The sequence below is a fragment of the Ornithorhynchus anatinus genome, chromosome 18 (genome assembly GCF_004115215.2).
Source record: "Ornithorhynchus anatinus isolate Pmale09 chromosome 18, mOrnAna1.pri.v4, whole genome shotgun sequence".
Taxonomy (NCBI): Eukaryota; Metazoa; Chordata; class Mammalia; order Monotremata; family Ornithorhynchidae; genus Ornithorhynchus; species Ornithorhynchus anatinus.
This window is the reverse complement of record NC_041745.1, coordinates 22,784,646-22,802,224: the sequence shown is the minus strand read 5'-3', so window position 1 is coordinate 22,802,224 and position 17,579 is coordinate 22,784,646. Positions and strand designations below refer to the sequence as shown.

Here is a 17,579-nt window from a genome sequence, read left to right as displayed (position 1 = left end):
TTTAGTGTCTCAGGAAGGAGAATTGGTTCTGCCTTGGAGCTGGCTTCTAATGGGGATGCAAGACCATACATGCACTTTGTAACATGATCCTCGCTTACCGTACTCTTTCTGTGTTTCTACTCTTGGCCCCAAGGGGAATCTGATTGGCAGAGATGAGAGAGCATGAAGGGCACTGAACAAGCCACTAGGACTATAATCATTCAATTGGTCAATCAATTGTATTTATTGAGCGTCTCCTGTGTGCAGTGCACTGGAATACGAGCTTGGAAGAGTACCATATAATGAAGGTGGAAGACTTGTTCTCTGCCCACAATGAGCTTACAGTCTAGGTGGGTAGAAGAAGCAATTCTTCTGTGCAGAGTCTTGGTCCTGAACTATCAAGACTGAGACTTAGCCATCACTTTTGAAAGGACACTTAACCAAGAGGATGTTTATCAAACTTCTGAGTCCATGGACTCCTATATATTAATAGATGAGGACACGTCATCCTCATCAGTCCGGTAGAATTTTTTGTTCAGCCCTTTCTAACATGTTTGTTAAATTTAAAGGGCAATTGGTGTCCCTCAAATCATTCCTCTGAGAGCCAAACTGTTTAATTCCAAACTTAATTTTGCCGTTTAAAGACAGATAGAAAAAGATAGATGAGTTTACTATTTAGGTGAGGTTATTTTCATTTGGGCCAATTTCCTTTCCTGAGTTGAAGAAGTATGACACAATTACCAATTTATCAGACATGGAGTTTGAATGTATAACCAGGTTGTGAAAATAACCTGGTAATTTAGTAGACTGATAATAGCAATTAAGTCAAAATTGCTTCTGAGGAATACAAATTGCCTCTTTAATTTGAACCTGTAACTTTAAGTTCCCAAGCCACAGATAGAGGACCCCAGTGATTTCTTGGATAAGATGTCATTCTATTATAGAACAAATCCCCTTTCTTTTAGTGCATTTAATTCCGACAAGTTGAAGGCACGGTGATCCAGTTTGTGGGGGACAGAACAAAATGCCAGCAATTACAGCTTTGTCTCCCTGAGCTTTGGCTCTCCCCAGTCACCGCATCAGCTCTGGAAACAGCTTTTGATTCCACACTAATTGGTGAAATGAAATCTTTGCGTTATCTGTGGATTTCAATTATTCCAACTGTTCCTATTTGCCTTGGATAAACAGGGTTGGTTGCTGGGGTTACCTTCTACTTTATCATAGTTCCAGGCCTCCATTTCTGCTCTGCCATTTGCTGCAATCTAGTGTAGTTTTGTGGAAACAGCAGTGGCCCTGGTAGAAATCAGGAGACTCATCCTAGTTGCATTTTTCCCAGAGGCTACCATTGTCATCATCAGCAAAATTATTAACCTGGAGAAGAAGAATGGTACAGTGGAAAGAGCATGTGCCTTGGAGTCAGAGGACCTAGGTTCTATCCATATCTCCACCACCTGTCTGCCCTCTGATCTTGGGCAATCATGTAACTTCTCTGTGTCTCAGTTCCCCCCTCACCAAAATGGGGATTCAATACCTGTTCTCCCTCCTACTTAGTCTGTGAGCCCATGTGGGACCTGCTTATCTTGTTTCTACCCCGGTGCTTGGCTCATAGTAAGCACTTAACAAATACCACTATTATTATCATTTATCATTATGAATAACTCCACTTTACCTCTGTGAACAAAATGGGCTTAATGCTAGTTCACTTAGGACAGACAGCTATGCTTTTATCATTTTTTTTTGTCTTGATCAGTGGTAATCCTTGAATGTTAAATGTACACAGAGTAGTATACTAAATACTTGGGAAAATACAATAAAACAAAGTTGGTAGAAATGTTCCCTGCCCACAGGGAGCTCAAAGGATATAGAGGGGAGACATGCATTAACATGAATTATGGATATTTATATATCCACAACTGAGGATCAGCTGAATATCAGGTGCTTAAAGGGTACAGATCCAAATATATAGGTAACACAGGAAGGAAAAGGAGTAGAGAAAATGAGGGCTTAGTCAGGGAAGGCTTTATGGAGGAAATGAGATTTGAAAAGGCCTAGAAGATTTGAGTGATGGTCTGCTGTATATGAAGGGGAAAGGAATTTCAGGCCAGAAGGAAGACATGGACAAGGAGTCAGCAACAAGACAGAGGTGAAATTGAGATACAGTGAGTAAATTGGGTTTGGCGTGTCTGAGCTGTGTTGTAGGTGATAATCAGCGAGGTAAGTTAAGAGGAAGAGAGCTGATTGAATCCTTTAAAGTCAATGATAAGAGGTTTCTGTTTGGTGTAGAGGTGGGTGGGCAAGCACTGGAAGTTCTTGAGGAGTGGAGAGATTTGAACCGAATGTCTCTTTTTAGAAAAATGATCCAGTCAGCAGAGTCAAATAAGGACTAGAATGGGAGGAGACAGGAAGCAGGGAGTTCAGTGGGTAAGGTAGAATATAAGTGCTTGGATCAGCGTAGTAGCAGTTTGGATGGAGAGGAAAGGGCAGATTTTAGTGATTTTGTGAAGATAGAGCTGACAGGATTTTATGACAGGTGGAATATGTGGGCTGAATGAGAGAGGTGAGTCTTACCCTTTGTCTTTGTCACTTTCAGAGATTTTTTTTTTTAAATCCTGAGTTAAAGTTACTGGCTAAGGAGAAAGCATTATTTTGAATATTTATCAGTGGTTTTACATAAAGCATATTTCAATTAGAATGGATTGCACATTGCATTGATTTAAAATGTGTTTTCCTTGAAGGAAAAGTAGAACATCAGTCAAACATCTGGCAATTTAGAAATAAAATGAAACCTAATATAGGGATTAGCAGTTCCCTCCTGCTTAAAAAAAAAATCACTAATTCCCAATTCCACTGGTGTGGATTTCCCACTCCACTCACTCCATTAGGAGTCAAGAAGGAGAGCTTTCGATGTAAAAATGCAGAAACACGAGACTCCTTGGTTCCTAATGAAGGATCCATGTTAATTAGTGATTCATAAATGTTTTGGGAATAAGTGAGTGAAAATAAACAAAATCCATGTTTTCTGATATTAGCATTGATGTGATTATTAAAACAAAACAATGCTAAAGGTTACAGGTTCAATCTCTGGAGAATTTTGAAGTTATTCAGAATAAAAGAGATCATAGTGTGTGTACTTTAGTTCCCTGATTGTGACTCTTGGCTGGAAATCACTGATGGGATAGCCTTCTATATGTGTAGTAGGGCTTCTCACTCTGGGGACTGTAAGCTCTCTGTGGGCAAGTGTCATGGCTACCAACTCTAGCTTATTGTACTTTCCCAAGTACTTAGAACAGTGTTCTGCATGCAGTAAGCACTCAGTAAATATGATTGATTGATTGACTGGTTATAATAGATGTTTCTTGGGATCACTCATCTTTTTTGGTTTGCATATTCCAATGAAGCAAGGCAGGCTCTATTCAACTTAATATAGCACTCAGCACAAAGTCATGCAACCATGGTATAAATACATGTCATTGGATGGTGTTTATCATCTCAAATGTGTGAAAGAATTTCTCCACCCACCCCCAATCCTACTTTGCTGGATTCATATATCTAGATTCTTTTTTATAGCATTATTTTATTTGCATACTAGTGTGAATAGAGAACAATTAAAATTCAAAAGTAATTTCTTTCCCCCTATAATTTTGGGCATATCATTTTCAAATGTCACCATAAATCACATTAGACATTGGGTTGCATAAAAAGATGACTCTCTTAGTTGTAGGAAAAGGCACAGGACAGATAGGAAGTGTTGAGGTTGTACCGAGGACTTTCAATTTGCATTTCTTGCACTGTATCATCATTCAGTAAACCCACTTAAAACCCTTGAAAGTAGCTTACAAATTGTAATTTTCACAGTGAAAATGAAATTTTCCCTTGGGAAATAGAAATACAAACACCCGAAATGCTGTCTTTCAGTCAAAAAGTGATGTGTATGAATTATTGTTATTAGGAGGTCATTTGCCTTAGAATTGCGTGAGTTGCATCAATTTTGTACCCATTTGTACCTCTTTCTTAAGTCCTTTTGTAAAGTCTTAAGTGTAGAAAAAGGGTTTGCAGATATGTATTTACTTCAGTTGCTTGTGTGATCCCCTTGGCTGTTTGTGAGGACTGTGTGTAGGTGGCGGGGAGATGGGGGGGGGGCGTAATGGATAGGCTTATTAAAATATAACTACTTCAAGAGGCCTTCCCTAAATCCTCATTTCCCCTACTGCCTCTCCCTTCTGCATTGCCCATGCACCTGGATCAGTATCCTTAAGTACTTGATATTCACCCCAACTCTTGGCCCTACAGCACTTGTGTATATATCCATAGTTCATTCACTTGTATTAATGTCTGTCTCCCCCTCTAGACCCTAAGCTCAGCTCACCGTGGGCAGGGGATGTGTCTGTTATATCATTATATTGTACTCTTCCAACCACTTAGTACAGTGCTCTGCACACAGGGCAAGTGTCTATAGGAAATAGGACTTTATTATACTCCTAAGCAGTTGCTGCCTTGAGTGCTGTAAATTGTAAGTCCAAAATCCATTCATCTCAGAGAGATGTCACATATAGTGTTGAAGGCTATGGGCATCTGCCTATTCAAGGTTTTGCTTAGACATGAATTCATTCAACAGATTATTATGCAATAATGATAATAATAGTGATACAGGTGCTTATTATATGCTTAGCACTAGAGTAGATGCAAGATAATCAGATCACAGGCATTTCCTGTCCTTTTTTTAATAGTATCTTTTAAGCGCACACTATATGCCAGCCACTGTTCTAAGCAACAAGGGTAGATTTCAAGGTAATCGGGTTGGACGCAGACAGTGTCCCACGTGGGGTTCACAGTCGTAATCCCCATTTTACAGATGAGGTAACTGAAGCACAGAGAAGTGAAGTGACTTGCCCAAGGCCACAAAGCAAACAAGTGGCAGAGCCAGGACTAGAACCCAGTTCCTTCTGAATTCCAGGCCTGTGATTTATCCACTCGCTTTGCTGCTCTTCTGGAAGTCTTCCATTGGGCTCACAGTCTAAGCAGGAGGGAAAATGGGTATTGAATCCTGATTTTTCCTTCAAAAATGCTCAAACCATCTTTCCCCACTCTTTAAGAAACTCCATTGGTTGCCCATCCACCTCTGCATCAAACAAAATCTCTTCACCTTTGGCTTTAAAGCACTTAAACACCTTGTCCCCTCCTACCTTACCTTGCTACTCTCCTACTACAACCCAGCCCACACACTTCATTCTTCTAATGCTAACCTTCTCACTGTACCTCGATCTCATCTGTCTCGCTGCTGACTTCTCGCCCACATCCTGCCTCTGGCCTGGAATGCCCTCCGTCCTCATATCAGACAGATAATTGCTCTCCCCCACTTCAAAGCCTTATTGAAGGCACCTCTCCTCCAGCAGCCTTCCCTGACTAAGCCCTCCTCTCCCCTTCTCCCACTCCCTTGTGCACTGCTCTTACTTCCTCCTTCATTAATCCTCCCTTCCTTCCTCTCGGCATGTATGTTTATATCTGTAATTATTTATCTATTGATTTAATTATTTATATTAATGTCTGTGTCCCTCTCTGGACTGTGAGCTTATTGTGGGCAGGAGCATGTCTACTTGTTGCTATATTGTACTCTCCCAAGCACTTAGTACATTCCTTTGCACATGTTAAACACTCAATAAATACGATTGAAATTCGATTGAGTTTTACAGTTGAGGAAACTGGGCATAGAGAATTTGAATGACTTACCCAGGGTCACACAATAACAATTGGAACAACTGGGATTGGAACCCAGGCCCTCTGATTCCAAAGCCTGTGCTCTTTCTAGTAGAGCATACTGTTTCTCACCTATTCCCCATTCCAACCTGTGATAGTTCTGCAGTTTTTCTTCAAATATCCTTTGTAGAGCCTGGAGAAATCACATTGGTTTTCTCTACAAGCAAAAGAAAACACCTATTGAAGATGAAAATTTTGAACATGGGTGAAATTTGGTTGGAAATAATAACCAGGAAAGAACAAAACAGAATTCATCTTGTCTAAAGCTTAAGAAGTTCAGATTTAAAATGCTCTTTTAACTTTCTTGTACTTTAAACACACAGAGATCATCATCAGCATCTGTGCATTTTCTCCGGAATCTCAGCTGCAATTGAATTTTCTTGTATTTTTCATTTCCTGTGGTGATTGTATAGTATCATTTTTAATTTTAAATGTGTTTTTCTGTTTGGAATATTTCCGGACATTGGAGGTATTGACGAATGTTTGCTCTCTGTGCAGTAGTTGATCCTGTTCTTTGAAAAGCTGTGGGATGTTCATTCCATAGGGGCATAGAACCTGAGATACACATATTTTGCACTTTCAGATTGATGTAATTGTTCAGGAAGACATCCAGGTAGCTTGGGACAGAAGGTAGGGGGTGAAAAAATTGGACGATTTAAAAATATGCACAATAGCTAGGGGCCCGTGTCTCATGTATTGCACTAAGGAAACCATCTATTCTGGGGTTTTTCAGGTATATCGGTTATTTTGCCCAAGAAGAGAAACGATATTCTTGCAGATCTCTCCTTTCCACAGGAAGAACACATTTTAATTTCAAAGCTTATTGGAATTGATGCAGTAGTGATTGATTAGCTTATTTTAAGATAGATGTGATATATCATTTGATCTCTGTCAGTATCACTCTTGTAGCCTGATTCATTGAGCTAATGCCATCCCAAAGTGTCACTTCAGAACCATTTCTAGCCTGAGCCCAAATGGGGATATCATTTCCTTTTTGTATTTAAAGACAGTACAGGAAGTGCCTGTATATCAGTTAAATTGAAATAAGCAAGTTCCATTAAGGTGCAGACTTTTATTTACACACACACACACACACACACACACACACACACACACACACACAAAACACATGCACACACACAAATCAAGAAAAAACATTAACTGGTTAGACTCCACAGTTACAGAATCACTGGGTAGTTGTCTAAAACATTTAAGTAAGGCAAAAAATATCTCTGTACAGAGATGTGACTCCATGGTGTCCCAAAGCATGAAATGATTTCTTGTGGACCTATGTTTGACAAACCACAGTGGTAGGCCATGAAGAAATTGTAACAACCCTTACAGAGAATGGGAAAACCCTAATAGCATCATGATTCAAACAGTGAGTGAAGTGAGAAGCTCTAGTGGCTGTGCGTGACTACTATAAATATGATATAATTCTTCAGGTATCTCCTCCCCTACATACTGAGTAGAAACTTCATCCTAGCACACACTCTTTTCCTGAGCTTCATTTGCTTCCCAAACAGTTGGAGTCTGCGCATGTGCTTGGACCAAACCTCCATGACCAAAGGTCCAAAGGCTATGTAAAGCAAACAAACACAGATGCATTAATTCCATGTTTCTTGGGCAAGATAAATAGCCACGTTTGTTTCCCTAAGATTCTAGCAACAGTTTCATTTCTTCTGAGCTCTGGTGTATCCTTCCTGGGTGTCTCCATCAGTCTGCAGGAAACAGGATGGGAAGGAGAGGCCAGAAGGCTTTCTCGTTTAGACTGTGAGCCCATCATTGGGCAGAGATTGTCCCTATCTGTTGCCGAATTGCACATTCCAAGTGCTTAGTACAGTGCCCTGCACATAGTAAGCACTCAGTAAATTCTATTGAATGAATGAATGCTGACACCCATTTCAACCTTTCTTGGGGAGTCGGAGGGGCTAGATGTCTTGGGAGCCAATTGGCTAGAAGCCTCTTCTGCTTTAGGTGAACGTCAGTCAATATTAAGAATGCAGTTGTGAATGGAAATGTCCTGTCCCTATGTAACAGAACATTTTAGGTCAGCAACTAACAGTTACATTCTCATAGCTGAATATGAGTGTCATGTGAAGATTTCTCATCCCTGAGTCTTTAGCCTTGAAGCCACTATCATTTAAGCCATCATAAGTATTTTTGTTTTTCCTTTACATTTCGTTATATCAGGCAAGTTGATTTTCCCCTGTACTTTCCCCAATCTGTGCATTTCTCAATGATTGTTGTGACTATGAACTTTTTCTTAAAATGCCTCTATAATATAGCATACTGGTGGTTCCATCACTATAGCTATCTCTCTTTCCTCACCCACAAAACATTAGATTGGCCTAAACATATGGTTTCTAGGAAGATACTTTTTGTAACTCACAATCATTCTCATAGTAGCCATGTGATCTGGAATAACAAAATCAAAACCTATATGAGGAAGTTTACATGCAGAACTTCTTCTTGTGTACTTGAGGAAAAAAAAATTCACAAATTAATAAGGAAGATATGTGGCTCATACTGATATTTCTATATAGTAAAAAGATGATTAATAAATCAAGTAATGAGGTAGAGGGCAATTTGTCACCACAGTTAATGTCCCTCTTATCAGTCCATCAATCAATTATTAGTAATCACTGAGTGCTTACTCTGAGCACTGTACCAAACATTTGGAAGAGTAAGAGGTCAGTATCAAGAGACAAGAGCGAGACACAGTAGGTTGGCTTGATTGGCTTGAGTAACTTGAGTAACACATGCTAAAGGCTGAAATGGGAGAGGAGTGAGGACAAGTAGTGGGAAGGACATAATAATAATTATAAAATAATATTTGTTAAGCACTGTTGTAAGCTCTGTGGTAGATATAGGATAGTCAGGTTTAACACAGTCCCTGTCCCACCCATACTCACGGTCTTAATAGGAGGGAGGACAGGTATTTAATCCCAATTGCATTTGGGGAAACAGAGGCAAAGCAAAATTAAGTGACTTCTCCAAGGTCACACAGCTTAGAGCTGATGTTATTTACTCATAATTGAATATAGCTTTTGCTTATGTATATTTCTTAGCAGTTTATGCGAGTATTAGGGGAAGGGCAAACATTTCAACAAACGATAAGACTTCTGTTAATTTATTGAGATCTGTTATAATGAACTGTTAATTAGTGGAACTAAATGTCATTATGAGAAGCAGGATTACCAGTGTAGTTAAATCATTTCCACCAGACTGGGGATAAATTGATTTTCTGATTACCTTCTAATGAATTTCTGGTTTATTCATCTCATAATATTTTAATGAAACAATATTCTAATCTATCAAATCCACTGTTTTCAATACCAACCGTATATTTTTTGAGGACATCAGGGTTTCCATAATCCCCTGCTCCCCCACAGAGAAGGACTCAACCACTGACAGCAAGTTACCTTCGATCTTTTAGAAACATTGAGAAGGCCACTGGCCTGGCTATCACTGGGTCTTCTCTGCCTGTTGTCCCGAGCTGTGGGAGGAGCCTGAAATTCTGCCACTCTATTCGTGTTTATCATCGTCTTTGTCTTTTGTATTTTCATTCACCTTTCCTTACACATCTGTCACCAACCCCTCAGTCTTAGATTTTGAACCCCTAGAGTCCAGGAACCATGTTAATATATCATCTGTATTTGTTTCCCACCACTTGGTGCAGTTCTTTGCACATAGTAAGTGCTAAAAAAATGGTGTAATTGCTACTATGACTGACTGCTGCTGCTATTACACTGACTCTGAGATAAAGAGAAACAGCATAGCCTAGAGGACAGAGAACAAGCCTGAGAGTCAGAGGCCAAGGGCTCTAATCCTGACCAACTATTTTCTGTGTAACCTTGGGCAAGTTACTTAATTTCTCCGAAGATCCCTTAGAGACATTTTTTCTTTGAGGAAAGGAGAAAGTAAGCTCTTTCTGTTTTAGCAGGCAATGCATTTTAAGTCGATACATTTCAATATAGTGGGAGTAATGGTCATTTCTCATTTATAGCAGTGTTCCATCCAAAACTATTTTTATCAATTTTAATTCAAATGAATAAGATCCTGAAATCTGAATTGAGTGTTAGTCATCAGATTTGTTTGTGCACTTTAGCTCATTAAAGAGATTACAGTTCCAAAGAGAATACAGTTCCAAACATACCTTATTAGTTCATCAATTCAGCCTGATTTATCTTGAAAAGAGAATCCTGATTTCAAAATCCCAATTCTGCTCCCACTCTTCACTTTCTTCTTGAATTATTATTTTATTGAAAATTATCTGTGAGTTGCCTACCTGAACACCTTAAAAAAATTGGGAAAATTGCCAATGGAAAACAGGCAGTTTTTATAATTTCCAAGCATGTCTGTGGAAGGAATTGATTTGCATGATTTTCTAACAGGCACACACAAATCGGATTATAAGCCATAGATGAGACTGAGAAAAAGATGAAGCATTAAATCAGTCTGTCAGTTACATTGACTATAATAATTACATGTTAGTTACATTCTGTGTTCCAGGATTTGGTCTCTAAAGGCTTCGTCGTATCCTTTGACAGCAGAACAGGGAGCAGTTTGTGCTTCTTGAAGGTCACATACTTTAGCTTGAGCTTTAAAACACTCTCACAACTCATTTGAGAAGCCATCTGGTGAGAGAGCAATTGCCAAGCACTCACTTGACAAACAACTGGGTCTCATTTGGTTCTTTAGGTTTGCATTTTTCATAAATACCAACTCTATCTCTCTTTAAGACCTTCTTAGAATTTGAAAGACAAAGTAAGCAATGAGCAGTGAAGATAGCCCTGGTTTTCATGGAGGAAAATGGACTTTGTTGGACAATAACTAAGGTGGAACCCTTGTCTTCATTTCACAGCTAATTCTTTGTCCTTTTCAGAACAAGATTATTTTAGACCCCATGACCTTCAGCGAAGCGCGGTTCAGACCGTCTCTTGAAGAGAGGCTGGAGAGCATTATCAGCGGAGCAGCCCTGATGGCCGATTCGTCGTGCACCCGCGATGACCGCCGGGAGAGAATCGTAGCTGAATGCAATGCCGTCCGTCAGGCCCTCCAGGATCTGCTCAGCGAGTACATGAATAATGTAAGTTTTCTGTTCACTTTCGTCTTTTGAATCTTGGTGGCTTTGTTAAGTGGTTCTGTGGATTTTCTGCAAGAGATGAAATACTTCATAAAAAGCAGGTGGTCCCATAAAATAAGAGGTGGGAGAAGTACTTGTGAATATTCTGCTTTAGTCTCTGGATGCATTTGAACCTAGGAAGGGAAGTCTGTGATTTTGGTGAAGAAATTTTTTTCCCTAAGTTTTGCTTCTCCCTGCATTAGTCCTTCTTAATGGTTTTCCCATTATTGCAGTCAACCTCATGGTGGTTGGAATGGGAGAGCGGTGTGAAGTGGGTGAAAGGCTGAATGCACAAAAATGTTCTAGATCCTCTCTGAAAAGGAGGTGAGAAAAATGCAGTACAATATATGGAACTCTCAGGATCTGCCCATTTATTCCAGTAGTATTTTCTCTTTGTATTTAGGCCATGTGGACAGATCTAAAAATGGTATCAAGAAGGATATGCAGACCTTTCAAATGATGATAGGAATGGGCAGAATTTGAATTGGATTTCAAGCACAAAGGATTTTTGTTTATTGTGAAATAGGAATTTCTCCGCCTGGCAATTCAGTATGCCTCAGGCAGATGTGAGCAATAGCTAGTAATGCCCATGATGACTAATCTTAACAGCTACTGCAATTAAGAGATAATCATTGTAATAACTGCTGGCTGGACACCCCAGGTTGTTCGATTTCACCAGTGTCTCAGCACAGAGGAAGTTTCAGTGTGATACTGGCACTTAGAATAACATCGTTGGCTCTGACTTACTGCTCTGTATGGTGCTTTTCTGATGCCAGTTCATGCCTAGAGCAGCCAGCAAACCCAGAGTTCATCTACAAATGTAAGCTTGCTGTGGGCAGAGAACGTGTCTTCCTACTGTGTTATATTGTTCTCTACCAAGTGCTTAGTACAGTGCTCTGCGTACAGTAAGCACTCAATAAATACCGTTGAGTGTGTTCACAGTGATGTTAGTATCTGGTCTGTTTGGGGGAAGACACTTTAGCCTGCTTTTAGGGCCCGTCTTCTAGACTGTAAGTCTGCTGTGGGCAGGGATTGTGTCCCTTTATTGCTGAATTGTACTTTCCAAGTGCTTAGTATTGTGCTCTGCACTCAGTAAGCACTCAATAAATACGACTGAATGATTGAAAGCATATTTGTCTGAGAGGTGATTGGAAGATCAAAGAATGTCTTTTTGATCTCCTCAAAGTCCTCCTGATCACAGTTAGCACCTCTTCACTCTCACTCAGCTCCACTCCTGTCTTCCTATAATTCTCCTGTTGTGGCTAATGAGTTCCCCAATGCTGGAAGAACTTCAGAATGCAATATTAAGGCCCTAGAAGCAGACACTCAAATAAAGATGCAGTGCCATTCCTGCAGTAGCATCAGAAGTCACTTTATTTTCCAATACTCATAAAAATCTGATGTTCCAATTGGGAAAAAAAACCATACAATATTGTTAGCTTTCAAGGACTTGAATATTTGCATCTAAACTGTTTTGCTTTTAGCAAAGAGACAGTTTGGCATTTGGTAGTTTGGCTGGCCACTCCTATGAAGACTATTTTATAGCAAACTGAGTGTTTGATTTCTTACTTTGGTTTCTATTGTACTGGAAATGCTCGTATTTGATTAACTGCTGGGATAGATATGTCACAATTTGAGGAATTTGCCATTTTCTAATAACACAAGTCTGTTACAAGGTGGTATTTATAAAATACATTCTGATTTAAATGTGGGGGTTGTTCAAGTTGTCATAAGTGCTTCTTCCATTTGAAGTTTGTTTAAGATTATGGTCCCCTCACTAACGGTTGACTTGAAAGAACAATTATGGCCTTTGGTGGAAGTCAAAATTACTTTCTTTTTGAAACTGATGGTTAAGGTGTTCTTTCAGAGTAAGTAACAAAGAGGCATTGATGCACTTTTATCCGAAGTGCAAGTCATAAAAGGAATGAGTTAAAAGAACAGGTGATGATGACATGAAATAAAGCTTTTCATATTGGTGCCTGAGGAATTTTGTCTTATAAAATGATTACTTTAGGTGGAAGATCTTGAAGGTCTAGTGATAGTTTTTAGAATTGATGAATTTTGTATATCCATCTTCGTGAAGTGCTGGTTTTTTATGTTCAAAGCTTTGGGAGAGGAGAATGTATTTATACTTGTGTTTGAGACATTGCTTTCTTCCTTTTTGACACTTCCTTCTGATAAGATGTAGATGGTTTGGCAGTTCAAGTGGTTGTGTACCTATCTTTTAAGGCCACATTTTATCCGCACTGGGCGAAGTAAGGTTCCTTGCAGTAAAAAGAGTAGGACTCAAATCCTGCTGAAATCAACAAACTGTTTCTTTTTTCTTCTCTTTTTTTCTGGACTTTAGACTAAAATGTGTGAAATTGATTAATCTTTACTTTCCTTTTGTTGGGTTCTGATCAAATTAATTCAATTTTAAGTATTGTATTAACGGCTGCATATAATTCTTCTTTACAACAGATAAATAATTTATTCATGTAAACACTGCCTGCAGAATATGGACACACAATATTTAGCCATTCAGTATTGTTTTTATCATTTCTCTGAAGTTCTCTCCCAGACTGCTAGGGTGAAGCAATCCAAACTTTTCAATGGGATTGCAGAAGGTTTCCTGAAACCTTTGATTTGGAGCATGTAACTCTTGATTATTAACTCATTCAACACTATTTCAGGCCTGCAGTGTGCCCAACACTTCCCCAAATTATGACAGTGGAAGCACCGTGGCTCAGTGAAAAGAGCACAGCTCTGAGAGTCGGAGGACCGGGGTTCTAATCCCAGCTTGGTCACTTCTCTCCTACGTGACCTTGGGCAAGTAACCTGACTTCTCTGTGCCTGAGTTACCTCATCTGTGAAAAGGAGATTAAATCCTCCTCTCTGTGATTTAGATGTGAGCCCCATGTAGAGCAGGGACTGTGTCCAACCTGATTAACCCCAGTGCATAGTACAGTGCTTGGCACGTAATAAGCACATTTTTTTAAGTGGTATTTCTGAAGCACTTACTATGTGTCAAGCACTGTTGTAAGTCCTGGGGTGGATATAAATTAACCAGGTGGGACATGGTGCCTATCCCATTTGGGCCTAACAGTCAAGTAGGAGGGAGAATAGGTATTGAATCTCCATTTTCCCGATGAGGAAACTGAAGCACAAAGAAGTGAAGCTATTTTTTATAGTACTTGTCAAGCACTTACTCTGCCAGGCATTATACTAAGCACTGGTGTAGATACAAGATAGGTTGGACGCACTCCATATCCCACATGGGGCGCAATGATTTAATCCTCATTTTACAGATGAGGTAACTGAGGCCTAGAGAAGTTAAGTGACTTGCTTAATTAAGGTCACACAGCAGAGTGGGATTAGAACCCAGGTCCTCTGACTCCCAGGCCCCAGCACTTTCCAAGAAGTCACTTGGTTTCCCACTTAGGAAGTACCATAAAAAATGGATTGGAGAAAGAAAGCCCTAAAGAGCCTTCAGTCTAATGTTCTCTTCTGATCTGGCAACCCACCTCCATCTGGAAATGCTTCCTCATTTTGTCTGCCCATTTAGATGCAGGGTCTTGTAAAATGTAGTGGCAAATATATAGGAGGCTGCAAGTTGTCGACAGTGGGAATTTCTTAATTTTAGTTCTTTGCTTTCTCAGTTTCTTTCACTGAACTCTTCTAAATCATAAGTTCACTGTGGGTAGGGAATTTGTCTACCACTTTGTTCTCCAAAGCACTTAGTCTAGTGCTCTGTATACAATAAATGCTCAATAAGTACAATTGATTGATAGTTCCGGGAATGTTGTTTTACAAAGTCTACAGATTTAGTGACTGTCTGGAAAATGGTCTCTCGGTCACCCATGCACCACACTGGCACTTACATATAGTTTCCTTGTTCCAACAAGGCCATTTTGAAATTAGCCTAGCATTACTTATGGGTAAAGCCAGAAACGATGCCATTGTTTCTGATGTCACAGTTCTGTTCACAATTGGGATTACATTGTTCATTAGATCTCTAAAAACACTTGAGATATTTTAAGACACTTTAGATATAACTAGTCTGTTAGCTCACTGTGGGCAGGGAACATATCTGCTAACTCTGTTGTATTTGTAGACTCCCAAGGACTTAGTACAATGCTCTGCACATAATCAGAGCTCAATAAATGCCACTGATTGATTGAGGTCCATCTAGATTAGTCTCACCAGAATTAAGACAAAAGACACTTAGAGCACCATGTAGTTGCAATCTCTCATGGATTCTGGTTCTGTGAAGGATTTCATTTTGGTGGATATATTCACTGTTGTTGTACATTATATCTTTCCATTTTGCATTCATCAGCTGGACATGGAAGGCTTTCACATGGGAACCACCTTGTGCTAAAGAATATAACGTTCCCTTTCTGGAGTTTTAGATTAAACAGGAAACAACTGTTCTAGGAATATTGTTCCAAGAAATGTTGTTGCCATGGCATGTTAAAATGAAAACTCACTGCTAAATTTCCCAGCAGTTTGGCAACTTCCTGACTTGATTATTGAATGTCTACAGAGTTAGAGCAGGGGGCAGATTAGGCTAGTGCAGGTCCTTTCCAAGCCACTATTTATTCATCTGTGGCAGTATTAATTAGTCATTATTTTCCTGGGCAAAGAGAGAAATGGAAATAAAAATTCCAAGTGAATGGTGAGCAGAGCAGATTCATTTCCAAATCCCTCAGCCACAATACATTATATATAAACGTTCTTCATTTAAATATGCTACCGGAGAAGTTATTCTCTTTAGAATTAGCTACTCAAGTGTGGTGTGATTTCCCAGAAACAAAGTCATTTAGTAGCCTAATTAATACATTCAATCAATTGTATTTTTATAGAATGTTTACTGTGTGCAGAACACTATACTAAGCACTTGGGAGAGTACAGAACAGAAATGAAACAGACATATTTCCTGCTCACAGCAAGCTTATAGTCTGGGGGGGGATAGACATTAATAAAAATAAATAAATTACGGATATGTTCGTAAGGTGCTATCGGGCTGGGAGGGGGGATGAATAAAGGGAACAAGTCAGGGTGTTGCAGGAGGGAGTGGAGGAATAGGAAAAGAGGGCTGAGTCAGGGAAGGCCACTTGGAGGAAATATGCCTTCGATTAGGCTGTGAAGGAGAGAAGAGCAATTGTCTGTTGGATATTATGAGAGAGGGCATTCCAGGCCAGAAGCAGGATGTGGTTGAGAGGTCAGCAGTGAGATGGACAAGATCAAGTTACAGGGAGTAGGTTGAAATTAGAGGTGTGAAGTGTGTGGCTGGGTTGAAGTATAAGAGTAGTGAGGTGAGGTAGGAGGGGGCAAGATGATTGAGTGCTTTAAAGCCTATAATAAGGAGTTTTCTTTGATGCGAAGTTGGATGGGCAACCGCTGGAGGTTCTTGAGGAGTGAGGAAACATGGACTGAATGCTTTTGAAGTGAAACGATTCTGGCAGCAAAGTGAAATATGCAGTGGAGTGGATAGAGACAGGAGGCAGGGAGGTCAGCAAGGAGGCTGGTAGAGTAATCAAGGTGGGATAGGATAAGTGCTTAGATTAACATTTGGATGGAGAGGGAAGGATGGGATTTAACAATGTTGGAGAGGTTGAACTGACAGTATTTAGTTATAGAATGAATATGTGGGTTAAATGAGTGAGAGATGAGTCTAGGATAATAATGATGATATTTGTTAAGCACTTATTATGTGCTGTTCAAAGCACAGAGGTAGATACAAGGTAATCAGGTTGTCCCACATGGGGCTCACAGTCTTTATCCTCATTTTACAGATGAGGTAACTGAGGTACAGCGAAGTTACGTGGCTTGCCCAAAGTCACACAGCTGACAAGTGGTGGAACTGGGATTAAAACCCATGACCTCTTCCCAAGACTGTGCTCTTTCCAATAAGCCATGCTGCTTCTAGTATAATGACAAGGTTATGGGATTGTGAGATAGGAAGGATGATGGTGCTGTCTACAGTCATGGAAAAGTCAGAGAAAGAACAGGGTTTGGTTGGGAAGATCAGACAACTATCACCTCTATGTAGATGATTCCCAAATCTAAATCTCTAGCCCTACTCTCTCTCCCTCTCTGAAGTTTCGTGTTTCCTCTTGCCTTCAAGAAGGATGATGGTGCTGTCTACAGTCATGGAAAAGTCAGAGAAAGAACAGGGTTTGGTTGGAAAGATCAGACAACTATCACCTCTATGTAAATGATCCCAAATCTAAATCTCTAGCCCTACTCTCTCTCCCTCTCTGAAGTTTCGCGTTTCCTCTTGCCTTCAAGACATCTCTACTTGGATGTCCTCCTGTCACCTCATACTCTACACATCTAAAACAGAACTCTTGATCTTCCCACCCAAACCCTGTTCTCCTCCGGACTTTCCCATCACTCTAGATAGCACCACCATCCTTCCTGTCTCACAAGCCCGTAACCTTAGCATTAGCCTTGAATCCTCCCTCTCATTCAACCCACATATTCAATCCATCATAAATCCTGTTGGTTCATCCTTCACAAGGTCACTAAAATCCACCCTTTCTTCTCCATTCAAACTGCTACCATGTCAATTAAAGCACTTATCCTTGCCTTGATTACTGTATCAGCCTTCATACTGTCCTTCCTGCCTCCTGTCTCTCCCTACTCTAGTCCATACTCTACTCTGCAGCCCAGATCATTTTTCTACAAAAATGTTCAGTCCATGTTTCCCCACTCTTCAATAATCTTTAGTGAT

General features: G+C 39.9%; 1 protein-coding gene across 4 annotated transcripts in view; it reads left to right on the top strand.

Annotated features, from left to right (window-relative positions):
* The window catches only part of CTNNA2 (catenin alpha 2), a 1,145,386-nt gene that overhangs the window by 420,785 nt on the left and 707,022 nt on the right, over positions 1 to 17,579 (top strand). For 3 of the 4 annotated variants that reach the window (XM_029083155.1, XM_029083152.2, XM_029083150.2), the window contains one exon: positions 10,622 to 10,825. In XM_029083155.1, coding sequence (XP_028938988.1) covers positions 10,622 to 10,825 — 204 coding nt within the window. Of the gene's footprint in view, positions 1 to 10,392; positions 10,438 to 10,621; positions 10,826 to 17,579 lie in introns of those variants that run through there. The other variant, XM_029083154.2, reaches the window with a different exon arrangement.